General features: G+C 40.1%; 1 protein-coding gene across 12 annotated transcripts in view; it reads left to right on the plus strand.

The window, feature by feature from the left end:
- Window positions 1–15734, plus strand: part of AGBL1 (AGBL carboxypeptidase 1) — a 460538-nt gene that overhangs the window by 226104 nt on the left and 218700 nt on the right. For all 12 annotated transcript variants that reach the window (XR_014934298.1, XM_085515376.1, XM_085515383.1 and 9 more), the window contains 2 exons: window positions 9297–9426; window positions 13784–13915. Coding sequence is in view for 11 of the 12 variants with exons in the window: in XM_085515376.1 (XP_085371502.1) it covers window positions 9297–9426; window positions 13784–13915 (262 nt within the window). In the remaining variant the exon portion in view is untranslated. The remainder of the gene's footprint in view (window positions 1–9296; window positions 9427–13783; window positions 13916–15734) is intronic.

The raw sequence follows: 15734 nt of genomic DNA on the forward strand, positions 1-15734 counted from the left end.
TTCTGCTCACATAAGTATATAAAAACCGCTTATATTTGTTCCTATCTACTGTCCTAGTTTTTCTTTGACTTTTGTTTTTTTCCACTAGAATCTTCCAGTAAAACTGCTGCACTTAATGTGTTTGCCCTGGTTTCTAATGCAGATCTCCCCTCAAATTCAAATCCTGCCTCTTAGGAGTCTTCATTTTTCTCTATGCGCCCTCACTTTTCTGTGCCAGCTTTACTTACCACTTGCGTGGCATCTCTTAAACACTTGGCCCAATCTCACCATTATGTGAGTTTCCCTGGAGAATTGGGTCTGTTTTGTTTTGTTTTATAGCGATTTTATCAGTTACTGCATTTTATATGGATATTTTAATTTTTTTTTTTTTTCCTGAATGTTTTGCAGACATTTACAAGCCCATCAGGTTTCTCCAGTGAATACTTTATTTTAATAAGTGGGTATTGAATGCTTCGTTTAACTTTACTATTGTGCAGTGCCCAGAGACACTGTGCTTGGATGAGCAGTTACGTAAGTGCAATTTGTTTTAGTGCATCTTTTCATATCAGAATTAGCATTCAGTTGAGCTTTGAAGTCATGTAGTGCATAAGCATAGGGGGAAAGTAAATAAAACAACTTAGTGCATCTGCAGATATAACCCCAAACTGATTTACTTATCTGTGCCTGCTCACTCTGCTCAGTGACAGATCAGTCCCTCAGATGCTTTTCTAGTGATGGTAGAGCAGCGGTTGCCTGATCTCTGAGGATGCATGGAATGCGTGTCTAGTTAAATAGAAGACATGCATTTCCCTTCAGAGTCAGGTGGAATGCATAACTTGAAAATAAGTCTTTTGTTGTTTTTTTAAATGTTTTGCTCTGGCTTTTTTTCCTATTTTGACATGGAAACTGTATTGCAAACAGACCTGATCTGTAACTATTGCTTATCTCTACAGAAAGGAACACTTATTGCAAAGAAATCAAATTGTTTCATAGGAACTCCTGACTGTTCAGTGGACTAGGCAGGCAGAGCTGGAAATTCTGTGTTCAGAAAGGGGAAAAGCTTGCATTCATGTATATGATTTCTGAGTAACCTGTGAGGAATTATTACTTAATTGCAGGGAGATTGTATTTGTCATGCAAGTAGCCTGTGAAGTTAGTAGGCATCGTCACACAACAGTGTATATATCCTGTTATAGCGGGAATTTCCAGTGGAGCTGTAGGCATCAGTAGCAATATGATCACAATCATATTGGTTTTAAGGCGTGACTGTAAAAAGAAAGGGAGAAAAGTAGGAAGAAAGAAGGGAAAGCTCCTCCAATGCGAGTGATTAGCAAAGTCTAGTGTTACTTTCTTTAACTGTGCCTGCCATGGAGAGGGTGGTTGACAAACTGTGTTCTTGGGTTTGTGTTATTTCGTAAGCTACCGCTCAGCATATTTCTGGTAATGGTGCTTTGTCAGAACTCTAATTTACTGACAGAGGATGTATAGTATGTCTTCATATATGCCAACCTGTGGTCAGTTCCAGCATAAATCACATCACAGTCTCATGTACTGAGATCTCTGCTCGTGCTGCTGTCAGTTTGCTGAAACAAGTCTGATACACAGAGCTTTGCAGGCCCCAAACTGAAAAGGGACTCTAGGTTTCCAAATAGGTTTGTCTTCTGAGGTAGGCACACAATGTCCTGATCAATGCCTAGCAGGAAGCGGGATGTTACAATCTGGACAAAACCTTTTAGATGATGCTGAACATGATTAGACCAGGATGATGTTAGTGATAGTCCAGAAAGGAACTGTATCATAATATCTTGGACCATGGTCCTTGTGCAGTGTTTGTTTCATTACTCTCATTACTAAAACAAAAGTGCGACGGTTCTTCAGCACTCACTGACAATGTTTTTGGATTACTCCAATTATTCTGTAACTTATTAGCAGAATATTTCTGATTCGTAGCATCTGTTCTGAGGTCTTTTCCTCCCATTCTAATTAACATCTTCAGTTCGCTCTTGCCTGTAGGAATGAGTGCTACCTACTGGACTATGGGGCTGCATAAGGATCCTAGGAAAATCTAACAGATCTGAAGGTATCTCTGCACATTCTATTTATTTTTTATTCTTGGTCTCTACGCAACGCTCTGCTTGTAATTCTTACTATTAATCTACGATGCCACAATTTGCTCTTATGTCACTTAGTTGGGTTTAAATTTTAGGACAATCATCTGGAAAATGTATTTCTTAGCGTTCATTTGTATATGGAGATTGCACTGATATAACTACCCGATATTTAAATCAACTCAATTAATGCAATCCATATGTGAGCGATTAGCTTAAGTCAGTTAAGAACCCTTCTTCAGGTATATGAATGTAAACCATATTTAAATTAAGAAAGTGAAGAACGCAAGGCTTAGAAGCAGGCTGAAGGACATTACTTCAAAAGTAAAATGTTAGTTATTCAGTCCTTTGTCATGAAACCTCTGGTTCTGGTCTTAATTTTTCACTGATTTGCTACCTTGTTGCATGAGTGTCTTCACTTTTCAATATTTGTGCCTGCAAAATTAGGATCTGCTGAAAGAGTTTGTAGGAGGATGAGGCTGTCTTAAAGAACTGTTTTCTCCCCATGGAAAACTTAAGCTTTTCAATGAGTAATAGTCAAAATTGGAGCCAAATCTTCCCATTTAAAAACATCATTTCCATTTGGAAATGTCATTGCAGTGCCATTTGGGAGTTGCTTGGCTGTCCCGTTGTCCTGGCTTCACCTGCCTCCCCTGCTGCATCATAATTGTGCATCTTACTGAATTAGTGTTGTCAGCGCTTTAAGTTGTGTTGTAGGACACGTGGCCCAGACAAAGAGGTGCTTTGGCAGAGAAGAATGAGTACCTTAGAATCCTTAAGTGCACATATTCTGCCGTATACTGAGGGCATCTCTTAAACAGTTTAACATTCTGAACTGGCCAATTCGAAGTTTTGATGGAAAACTCCAAGTTTTGAAGAGAATGAGCTGAGGAAAAGCTGTGATTTCCAGCAGGAAGCAGGTACTTGAGTTGAAAATTACTTTTTCCAGTCAGAACTAGTGAGTAAAAATTCTGTTTTGGGCTTTCTTACCAGTGAGAAAGTATTTGAAGTTGTTGCAAAAAGGGTCTAAAGATGACTCAATCTCATGGTAGGTGTGAAGAAACTTTCAGTTTTTAGGTGCTTCCTGAATCCTTATTTACTCCTCTATAAAATAGTACAGATCATCGTAACTTGCATTTTCCTCATAAATGACAGTGCAAAGTGTCACCAACTGCAGGTGAATTTGTTCTCATATTTGATAGTTACTGTTGTTGCAGCTAAAATAGTAGAAATCTGATGAGCGTCCTTTCATGTGGAACTGAGGAGGTAGTTTAGCTGTGATAAGGCTGTTAACTCACCTTTTCAGTGGGTCATGTGAACTTCTTGTCTCATTTGATTATGACATTGACAGTGTTAGCTGGGAGTGATGCAGATCTCATTCTGTGTCTAACTGGTTTGTGACAAAGTGCGGCTTAATGAAATGTGTCCGCTGAGAGAAAAGGAACTCTCCTATCAGAACAAGGACAGAGACACAGTTACACGGACCAAAAGGAGAAAGCACAGACTAAATCGTTTATCTTGGGAAGGAAGAATTGTCCACTGTAAAAAAAAAATCAGTCAGATGTAGAAGGTGAAACTCTGAAGGCTCATTATGGTAATTAGCATCAATGTTCTGATGTGGGTAGGCAAGAAGAAGCTGATGGAGTGGTGCTTTAGAACACCATTTGCTCAAGAGGAAGTACAACGCATCATGGATTCATTAATCTGTGCTGAAATGGAAAAGTCTTTGAGCAGCAGTGGTCTAAAGTGGTCAGGATCTTTCCAGTGGCCTTGTTCAGTTGGTTGGCAGCCAGATAGTACGAGTGTCATCTAAGAGATAAGCTATGATCAGTAGTGAATTGTTAGCTGCAGTAATGTGGATGGAAACTGCTTTGGTCATTGGTGCCTGTATATATGCCTTCCAGCTATTCACCTATATTTCACTGTGAACAAATGAAAATCTGGTAACTTCAATCCCTGAACAAAGAAAGAACATTGCCCCCTTTGTTTCTTGAAGTAAATGGGGAAGGGATCACATTTCTTCAGTGAAACCCCATGGCTTGCCAAGATGCACAAGTGAGGTATCCCAGAGGGAACTTTAAGCAGCTCACTTAAATGGTGGGAAAGACGTTTCACTATGAAATTAATGATGCAGCCCAGAGCACAGTAGGAAAACACCTTGCCCTCTTTTTCCCCATCTTTGATTCCAGCTGTAGAGTCCTGTAGTGCTTATCTGTATATTTATCTGCTATAAAATGAAATGGATTATATGAACAGCTCTACAAAGCAGTACTCAGTACTTCAACATTTCTCTAATGCAATTAAGGCAGATATTTCAGAAAATGGAAGACTGTTAGTTGCCATAAGCTGGTGTTTCATTGGATTGCACACAGTTTAAATCCTCCAATATTGCTGTTGTTGTGCGGACTTCCTGTTTCTAGAATGACCATAGACATCACAGGGCAATGCTATAATGCAACGACTAGATGGCATTGGATGAGCATCTCCATGGAATAAATGTATGGTGAATGTAGTCAGTTCCAGCGCATGGACTTCAGGCTGTAAAAAAATAATTCTATTTCTGTCACATCTTCCTTTTAATTATGAGGGAGGGCTTTACTGGTTCTGCTGCTTTCCAACATCACTGCCTTGTTCTCTGAAAAGGTTAACAATCAAGAAAATTCACGATTCCACCTGCCCTCTCCACATGTACTCACATCTCAGGTTGATCTGAGCTTTCTTAATTGCAAGACCAAAACACCTTAATGCAAATATTCCTCTTGCTTCCATCCTGGGTAAGCAGTAGTTATTTATAAGTCCAGCATGCTGTGTCTGTCTGAGGCTGCCACACGCTGTTCAACGGCATCCTGATGTTTACTTGTGCCTACTTTCCTTTATAGATATTCTTATCCTGTGCTGGTACTGCTGTCTGCTTTTAAGATGCACAGTGAATGGTGATGTTGCTCTCTACATATCAAACACAATGCATCCCTTTAGATTTCATAGTTCACTGTGCCCCAGGTGCTGTTATTATCAGTCCTGACATCATTCATTTGATATGATGGGCCCTGTCTTTCCATTTATCTGTAATGGACAGGAGATTTTGAATCATTTTATCTTCCAAGCACAGCAACATCTTTTCTTTAAAAAGTGACTTTCCTCTCTTTCCACTTCTCGCTTTCTTCCTGGTCTAATATCTTGTGCATTACATTTATCCCCCCCCCCCCCCCCCCCATGTCTTTATTTCATATTTCCTTTTCCCTTTTGTTTTAGTGTTTTTTTGTTTGGGTTTTTTTTTTGGTGTTTGTTTTCTTTTTTCCCCTCTCCTCCCTGTATGTTCCCCTTTCTTCTCTCTTTTTCCCCTCTCATTTTTCTTTCCATGCAGGGCATTGAACCAGTCTTACAGCAGCCAACTGAAGGGTTCTGTTGACCACATCAGCCTTGGGTTAGGACTAGTTCATGTCTCCCAGTCCAAAGACATTTCAGAATTCAGTACAGTTGGAAGCTGAGGCGCACAGGGATCTTTTGCTTTGCTCTTAAACCAAGCAGACCTAAGGGTGAGAGAAAAAAAGAGGATGAATCTTCATTAAAACTTGATGTCAGACTTCGAGGTACAAGATTAAAAGCAAGGTCTTAAAATTGCAAACAGACTTAAAATATCATTCTTTTTTAACTGAATAAGTCCGTGCTTTAGTAACTTAACCTCTTTCTCATTAACTCTCTGTGAGGTGTCCCTGCCTTCAGAGCAAGGTCTAATGCTTCTCTTAGAAGTGCATTTACTGCCTGTGTATTCAGAAGAGAAAACTCAACCTCATCTTTATGACTGTGGTGTATCAATTTGAGATGTTAAGGATCTGGCTTTTTTAGAGTAGTTCTCCCATTTGCAGTTCAGATTTGACTACCTGCCTTTATACATCTTTAGAGGTGCGGCTTGCAGAGGTGCAGGAGTATTACTGATGATGTGTACTGATATTTGAAACCAACAGTCATCAACAAATTCACCTGTGGTTGAGTTTTCTTTGCTCACAGCCAGTCACAGGAGAGCTGAGCGTGTTCCATCAAATCTTTGCTTCAGGGTCTGGGCTTGACTACTTTCTGTTCATTTTCCAAGGCTGCATGGCACTAGTATATCTGAAAGGCAGACAGCCCAAGCGTTTCTTTCCTCAGACAGTTGTGAGTGCTGAATGCTTTGCTGTGTATCACTGTGGCAGTGTTTTCTGGCTACGTACGTTTTTAGAACACCTTAGTTATGCTTTGAGGGTCCCATCTTCTACCAGCTCTGTGGCTTTTCCTGAGTTATTCTAGAACTACTTACAGAAACGTTACAGCCCCAGAGTCTGCTTGGAGGAGAAGGTCAGAAGTGTTTGGTCTTGATTGGTGGGAGAGATGTGTGATATTTGCACAAACGACTTCAAATTGTGGAACTGATCCTTTCTACAGTAGCACTAATGGATCGTATATCTCAAAGGTTGTGGCCGAACGTTTAATGGAGCCACTTCAGTTCTTATGTAGAACAAAGGAGGAAATAGTTACCTTTTTTTCTGTGCTCTGGTAGCCAAGCCAGTACCCCAGGAGGCAGCTAACAGCTGTCTCACATGCTGACCCTCATCGAAGAACTGTTTAAAGGTAGAAAAGGAGGTAGAGATATAACAGAAGTTCAATCCAAAGCATCAGACTTGTGAGCAAGAGAAATACAATTTAATTACGGGTAATCTGTTTAGAGGTAGAGGTGGGGTTTCCTTTACTCTATTGGAATTCCTTGTGGCAAACATTTTCGTCACTTGGTTTGAGCTGCTGGGAGTCCCATCCAGGCTGTCACGTAGTTTCACTAATGCTGCAAAAGAGAGAAGACATAAAGCACTTAAAGCAAATACAATAGCTTGGAACTATGTTGTGAGAAATGTCTTTGGTTTGAGAAGTGAATTTCATTAAATCCTGCCAAATGTAGAAAGCCAGTCTCAGCTTTCCAGTCCCTTTATTTGCTATCAGCACTTGAGATCAGCTTAATATTTTACCTTCACCCTTGGATGCAGAGCATAACGGACAAAACCATTATCTGCGAATGTCATCGCTATTAGGAGAGGAAGAGAAGGAGGAAAGGAACAAGGGAACAGAGCTGGTGGGGATCTCCAAAAATAAACAGCCTTTAACAGTATGATCAGAGGGAGTGAGCGAGGTTGGAAAAATCAGTGTCTCATAATTTAATTAAAGTTCTGCATCTCCTTCAAAGCTATGGCTACAGGCTGCCAGGCAGAGGGCTAATATCTAAAGGTCATTCGAATGAGCGAAGATACTAATCACTGGAGGACAAAACTGAACTCTGCCTCCCAGTTCTTGCCTTCTTGGTGAGATTTTACCTTCCTTCCGTTATAAATTAGCCTGTGAATGGCATGGGGCAATTGAACTGTCATAGAGTCTCCTCTAGGAAGAGCCTCCTTTTTTATCAGAACGATGGAAATGGTAAATTGCAACATGGGCAGAGTAAAGACTGAAGAGCGAGGGTACTGTGACCTATGAACATGTCAGCATGCTGTGTACAAGATGTGCTTGTGAACCAGCCCTACATTCCAGACCACAGTCCATAGCAGAACCTGATGCTGCAATGAGAAACACTGCATTGCAACAGGGTCGATTAGTTTTTCTTGCCTCCTTTTCTAAGAGAACATCTAATTTCTTCTTGTGTTCTGAAAGAAAAATAATTTATATATATATATTTACAAACTGGCTTTTTGTTTAGTGACTTTTAGAATGGATTTACGCCTGCTGGAAGGAAACTGTGTATGCACACAAGTTCTTGGCAGTAATACACTTGTAAATCTCAGCTGAGCATCTGTTCTCTTGCAGGTCAGGAAAGGTGAGCCTGCAGGTAACTTTGCCTGAAGGGCTATTAAGAAACATAACAGAAACGGTCATGTTTTTACATAGAATATTTGGTAGAAGCATTCAGTGACTTCTCATGCTTTTGTTACTGGCAATATTTTCCAGCTTTCAGAATGAGCAATGTAGCAGCTGTGGGTTATGAGGAAAAAAAGGGAATTCAGGTAACACTGAAACTAAAGTAACATCAGAATGAGTCTTGTGATGTTGCCAGAAACCCCAAGATGGCATCAGAGACCTTGTTTTTCTCCATTAAAAACGTATGACATTTTTAGTGGATTTTATTGTTTCTTTGTTTTTCTTTCTTAACCAGTTCTCCCTTCTATCTAGTATTTTTTCAAGTATTCCAGCCTTAAGACCTTTTTTCTGCAAGCATTATTTGCAAGGCTCACTGATAACGCTGGATGCAATGCACCCCAGTTGCAATGCGAGATTCTATCTTCAGACGGCCAGATTGTGTCCCCAGGAATACATCTGTACTTATTCTGTGACTAGGAGGCTGGAACAGCAAAGCTGGATGTAACTCTGTAGCTAGAAATTTGTCCAGTACTTAAAATAATTAGGCTCTGCAGTGCACACAATCACTAATGAGGGAAATTAGTCAGATTCTGCAAAATTGTACAATGATGTGCTGCTCCTTACAATCAAATATCCTGCAGATTTTTTCACTGATCACTGAGTCAGGAGCAGAATATTTTCAATCCAACTAATGAAAACACTTTCTCAGTGCAAATCTAGGATCCTTATTTAGCTTTTTATCCAGTCTTTGCAGTGAATCTAGGTAATTGTTCCACATAATGATGTAGCGTGCATCAAGATCTTCTTGATGTGCTTCAGATAGCTACATTTCTCATGAGCGGAGGAGCTTAAATGAGATATCCAGCTCATCTCATTTAAGTGCATACATATTTCAGGCTGGTCGAAGAGATTCAAGCACCTGTCTTCAATTAGAATGAGTAGGAGTTGGATGTACTTATTTGCTGTGGAGGTTTTGAGAAGCCTTTGCTGTGCACGTAAGCTGGGTGAGTTTTGTAGATAGCGCAGAATTTAGAGCATTTCCGAAGGTAATTTTGTTTGTAAGTGGTCCTGATTGTGTATGTACTTAAGTAAAGGAAAATCTGCATTTATTTTCAGGGCTGTAACTGTGTGAATTCTGGAAGGAAAGGGGATGATAAAATCTGCATGTGGTACGCACCTCTGAAATGTACCGACTGTTGATTCATTCCAACCCAATGTTAAAAGTCTTTGATCTGTGTTTTAATTGGCGTTCCCCATCTTTGTGCCAGGTCTTGCCAGAATCAGGAACTCTTTGGAATCAACTTTTGTTTGTGATGTGTTGCTTTGTGATTTCAGCCACCGTTGTTCCTTGAGTGGAGATGATCTGAACAGGCAGTGGCTGACGCCCAGTTCTCAGCTCCATCCAACAATTTACCACACCAAAGGTCTTCTGTATTATCTGCGCAGCATCAACCGGGCCCCTGTGGTGAGTAACTCCCTGTATCTTCTATGGGTTATTGCACGCAGATGGCTTATTGCAGTTGTGTCAACAGCCCTGTTTTATGGTTAGAGATGTGGAAAGCATACTATACTGTTATACTTTCATCATTGTGGGGTGTTTTTGAAAGTCTTGGGTTATCTACTGAATCTTCTAACCAACTCCAAACTTCAGAGTCCTTGCGTACCTGCAGAGTGAATACAAATTCCTTACAGCTCCTTAGTATCCTCAAAGTACTTCAGCTAAGCTAGATATTGTTAGTAGGTTATTGTTATCTTTCTGGCAATGACAGGAGAAATTCTGTGAAGACGTAGTCTGAATGGATCATGCAAAAGCCCAAACTGGAGCAATCTGTGCAATCAGAGAAACACAAGTTAACTTTCAAAATGGTTGAACTTTTCTGCTGCTTCAGTGAGAAGAAAATGACTTTTTGGGGGAACTACCGGAAGTTCATGAGGGATGATACTACTGGCATATGTCTGGGATCTGTCCCCATCTGTTCGGTCTTGATGTCCAACAGAATGAATAGTTCTGAGACCTCAGGATAAAAAAAACACTGATGGTTTCAAATGTTGATGAGCAGAATGGAAGTGGATAGACTGGCAAGTTGTCTTCTTATAGCCCCAGTTAGGCAGGAAGTGTCTTAAGATGCACTGTTCACTCTGGTCTTGATGAGAAAATCCTCAGACAAGGTGAAAATGTCTGTGAGTTTCTTTAAGTGAATATTTGTGGAAATATGCTATTTTTGGCCTAAATGACAGTCCTGACATCCATCTCTGCGCTCCAAGGAATCTACTGGAAGTTCAGCTTGCATCTGAGAGTTTATTCCACCTACATTTTCTTTGGGTTTTGAGCTACATCTGATCAGTTTTGTTTTATCGTGCTAATTGTATTGGGCCTTTTTAATCTAAATTTATCATAACCATCCCTGTCACATCCAGATGCATGAAGTTGAACATGCGCCCAGTGGAAGTTTTCATCTTGCTGAGTGAAGTAAGACTATTGATCGTATCATGTCTCTCACTCACAGGCAGTATGTCAGACGTGGTAAACTGATTTTTTCTTTGCCTTTGAAGAGTACATTGATTTTGGTTTATACATGCTCACAAATGTCTTTTCCCAACTCCAGAAGAAGCTGGATTTCTTCTGCCCTGCACTCACTGCCAAGATGCCATGAAGGCAATTTCACTGATAGCCAAATGATTTCTGTGGAGTGAATTAGTTTAATTTATCTTGGGGATGCGCAAGCAGTTTCTTCAAAGGAAAGGAAAGCTGCTTGAAAGAGAAAAGGAAATAACTTTAAAGTTAGCGGCCTTTCAAACCAAACCCATTTTAATTGGTAACTTCAGCCATAGAAAACAGCCATCTAAGTGCATTATTTGTTTATTTATTTTTGCTTCTCTTGTTGGTTTTGGAAACCCTAGTAAAAGAAGGGGCTGGATGCGCTGTAGTATTGCAACTCTCCACTGTGGGTGGTTTCTTTTCATTAAGAGCAGCGGGAGTATCAGAGAGCTAAGCTTGGGAGCAGCTAGGACTGAAGGGGAAAGAGATGTTGCTTTTTCACCTTGAGCATTCGTGGTGAGGAAATGTGCAGTTTGTGAGTTAGAGTTGACAGTGCACTTGCAGTATGCAACAGGAAAAGTGTAGCTCTTACAGAGGGATCAAGCTGCAGCAAAGAGCAAGTTATTTTGGAGGTGACAGGAAGATGCTCTTAGGGACCAGGAGACACAAAGCGGTGTTTGCTTTTTGAGGTATTCTATCAAGGTTGGAAACAGAATCTGACTGTAAGTACATAGCTTTTTGTGAGCAAAACATCCTAAATGTGTCTACCTCAGCAGTCTGAGATTGGGTCCTCTCACGAAGCTACTAAGGAAAAAAAAGAGTATTTGCATCCATTTTCTGTCTTGCTTTTCCTTTGTTTTAAAAGCTTCCTGATTCTGTGAGTCATGAGGGGGATTGTTTTTGAGTCTGAAAGCAGTCCTTACCTTTGTGGTGCTCAGTGCTGGCACATTACTTTAAATAGATAAAAATTTGCATGTGTGTCTTGAGTCATACCCCAGAGAACACCAGACTTGGAATTTGACTGTGTGTTGGTGTCACAGCTGTACAAGAAGGATAGAGAAGAGAGAAAAATGGGGTGGGTAGGTCTCAAGTTTACCTTGTGGTTGCCCAGGCTTAACCCAAGGAAAGTTCTTCATTGGGTGCTGCAACTATAAAATACAGTTTTGTCTTGGCTGAGTGGTGAGGCTTGAGCTACTCTGTAGAATAAAAATAGAGCAGAAGAATGCATTGTAAAAACAAAAACAAAACGATTTGTCATAAACATTGAGAATAACTGCAGTGCTCAGTAAAATTAATTAAAGTGTAGGTATATATGATACACAAATGGAATGGAAACACTTCCAGTAGTGTTGACTACTCTGCCGTGGACGTGGGTGGCAGTCATGGATTCATCCCATGGCATGAAATACTGGTGTTACAGAGCCTGGCTTTTACAATGCTTTACTAATATGGAAGGCTTGTTCCAGACTTGTCACTTAAGGATTCACTCTTGAGATGCAGAATTATGGACCTCCTGCTTATCAGGCAGCACAGCTATCTGAGCAGCTGATCATCCCTGTGTGGTTTCTGATAAGTAATCTTTTAGGTAATAATATATGCATCTTGCATGTTAGTAATTCTGTAAATTGGCAGGTAATTGATACCCGGTTGAGCTGGGATCTCTGCCTCAAAATAGAACCACAGCTATAAAACCTTCTTTGATATTCATAGGAGTAAATTCTAGTTGGTACCTGTGGTTAAACTAATCTATGACTGTATTGCTGGAAGCATAGATGGAACGCTAACTGGAAAAATGCCTGTCATTAAAAGAACCAATAAATGCAGCTGTTTAGAAGGGGGCTTTATGGGATAATTCCCTGTTTTTCAGGCAGTTGCTTGAAGTGTAGGACTGCATAAGCCCCATGTGTTGGACTGGGTGATCCTTTTACAGGTCCTGTCCAACTCAGGATGTTCTGTGGCTATAGCAGTCCTGTTAGCTAGGACTTGTGGGATGAATCTGTGTGTGAGTGTCTTAGCATCTCCAATCAACGTGCAGCTTGTCAGAGCAGCTGGAGGAATTTAAATGCTCAGTTCCTTCGGTAATTAAACTTCCTGACTGGATGCAGCTAAACTTAGTTACTGTGTAACTAGTAAATAAGCATACTAGGGTAAAACTTGCCTTAACAGTTGGTGGAAGAAGTTGATCTATTCCATCTGTTTCTCTCCTCCTGTCTGTGTTTATATAAGAATATGTATCTTTCTCCCTCTTCTTTTTAATTGATCCACAGTGCTTCCCTGCCTTATGACACCTGTCCCTTTGTCTCTGATAGATGCCTCAGAAAACTATTTAAATGATGTCACAATGTTCCTTTCTAATCGACACTGAATATTGCTTTAAAACAAACCGATTCCTTCTCTTTAGAAATCCTTGTCTTTTCACTGCTGGATTTCTGAATGTTTCTGATAAAGACATGGAGAATATATGTAACAGCAGTGTCTATATTGACTTCATATTCCGGAGGGCAACGAGATTGATTATTATTTAACACTTGGGTCAATATTTTCCTCTTGGGTCATTAAATCGTGATTTTCATTTTTATCAAAGTTGATATGTGCCTATGAAGGCAATCAAAACTTCCATTAAAACCTGGAATGTACCTTGTACCTAGTTTATATGATAACTGACATGAGAGATGGATTAAATAGATACATTACGTTGTGTAGAATCAGATTATTTGTCACAAAGATAATGTCCTGTGCTTCGTGTCCAGGAATTCATGTAAGTATCTGACCACATACAATACATTTTTACACAACTGCACAACTACATTTTCCTAAACATTGTGTAGCACAGTTTTTGTGTTTAAAGAAGCCAAGGTGATTAATTGCTGGCAAAAGGTGCAGTTTTAAAATCTCCTGAGGCTAATGCTAGAGTTGAGAAGTCAGAGGAGCCCAACAAATTGCTCAGTTGTATCATAAGTTACCATGAACTCTCAGGTTCCTCGGTTGGCATGGAATCTTGCACAGATGTCATGTTTATTTCTGCTGCGGACAGAAATGCAGCGGTGTTGACACTGGATTCATGAGATCATGTCAGTTCCAATAGGTAAAACAAGGTACGGCTGACTAACAAAGTTTGACACTGATTATAGGCTTGGCCCAGAGCTCTGCTCTGAGTTTGTCTGAAGAGCACTGACAAAGGTGTAATTCCTCACATATAATCCTCTAGTATTTATAGTGTCTGTTGTGAAGAACCACAAAGCTTACTTCAGTATTACAGATTTTGCCTTTCTTTCCTCCCTAGGTGTTCTGTGACTACCATGGGCACTCCCAGAAAAAGAATGTGTTCCTCTATGGTTGCAGTATCAAAGAGACCTTGTGGCAAGCAGGTTGCGTGGTTGACACAGCAGTTATCACAGAAGATGTTGGCTACAGGGTAGGTCTGCTTTGTTCCTTTCTGCAGTTGTTGGCATATATGTGCACCTACATCCCTCTTTAAGATGAGGTCAGATCACAAGTTCTATTGGTAGGTGCAAACTTCTCTTGCACCAGAGGAGCAGAGATCCAGAAAAGTTTAAATGATTCCTACTATCTTCATGCACCAGATATCTGCGAGAATATTGTCAATAGGTGGATCTCTAATTCATTTCATTAAGATGCTGTTTTGTTGTTGTTGCCGCTGACTAATAGAAATGTTGTATTTTTGTGTTTTATAAGTTCCAAGTATACACGTGCTTCTCTCACCCTCAACTCACGAGAAGTCCCCGTGGAAACACTTGTTTCACAAGGAAAAGCAGGAAGGGTGCTTACAGTCAGAACATCGCTTGTTGTATTTGAAATCAGTGGGCTTGAAAAGGCTGAGGATAGTTCACTGTTACACAAACAGAATTCAAATGCTGCTTTCAGCATCTGGTGCCTGTCTTGAATCTGCAATGAAGAAACCAAGAGCAAGCCTCCAAGGGTGTCCAAGAATCTGCAGTGGCCTAGATGAAAGGCTTTGTGATTGCAAAATATGGGAAGTTTCTCTCCTTCCTCCCATGAGTAATTGGGGACGATCCTGCACTCCATGTATTTACTTCCCAAAAACATGAGCAAAATACCTCAAGAAAATTGTGATTTTTGAACAGCCTTTGCTGTAGCCCTTGATTCATGGGAGAAAGAGGCATTGTTACTTCCTAATACTTGGCCTCAGATGACATGCGTAGCATTGACATTGCAAAACCCAACTTCAGGATTTTTCCTTTTAATCACCATTCCAGGCCCCTTTGACAGTAATCTCTGAAGGGACATCAGTAAAGAATCCTAATTCCATTCTGACCAAATGGGAACGGAGGTTTATGGACATGGGCAGCACCCCCGTTTTTGTGCATGCTAAATCCAGCTGTATGAGAGACAGGGAGCGTGGTTAAAGTAATGTGTTGTCATAAAAGAATCCTTTGAAAAGATGCGTTTTCACCCTCCCAGAAATACAATTGAAAGGTAATTAATGAGAAAAGCAGAGGGGAAAGAACTGTTAGTGTGAAATCCAGTGAAAGCTGGTAAAATGAAAGGAATATTAAATTCAGATTTGATAATGCTTCTAAATGAGTCCTGACTACAGAGACATTACTGTTACCTGCCAGCGTTTTTATTTAATCAAATATAGAAGACTGATTATGCATATAATTTCAATTGTTTTAAAAACTAAACTGGATTAGAGATCTGATTATGGTACTTCATAGCATATATTTACAAAAATCTGTGTGCTGTTTCAGATAAGGACAGAATGAAAACTATCTGGACCTTCACACGCAGTTTAGCTGGATCTCATGATTGTGTTCAGGATTATAATTGTTTGGGTGACTGTGCTTTATTTTTAACCCAGCTCCAGGAAAACCTGGATGTGTTGCTCGGAATCATAATATTTTGCAGCAAATTGTACTTTGAGGGCAATTCAGAAGCAGTGGATGTTTAGTTCAGAGCAAGTAATCAATTTTAAAGATTCCTCTGTTCGGTATTCTCCCAGGAAAAAGAATGCTGTAGTTCTTAATAGCACACTGCAGGTCTTGACTTAAGAGTTAGGCTCATGCTGGTCTCAGGTTTGAAATGTAATCTCTCACTTTGTTCCAGTTATCTATTCATGAGGTTTTTTTCTGCTGATGAATGGACCTTATAGATCTTTATGTCTGTACCTTACAGAACTGGTAGGGTCCATTCATAGCTATAGATTGGATATGCTGAAAATAACATTTACTTTCTTATTACAGAGGTATGTA

This window comes from Coturnix japonica, chromosome 14, assembly GCF_054131305.1.
Source record: "Coturnix japonica strain WE chromosome 14, WE-NBRP24, whole genome shotgun sequence".
NCBI lineage: Eukaryota > Metazoa > Chordata > Aves > Galliformes > Phasianidae > Coturnix > Coturnix japonica.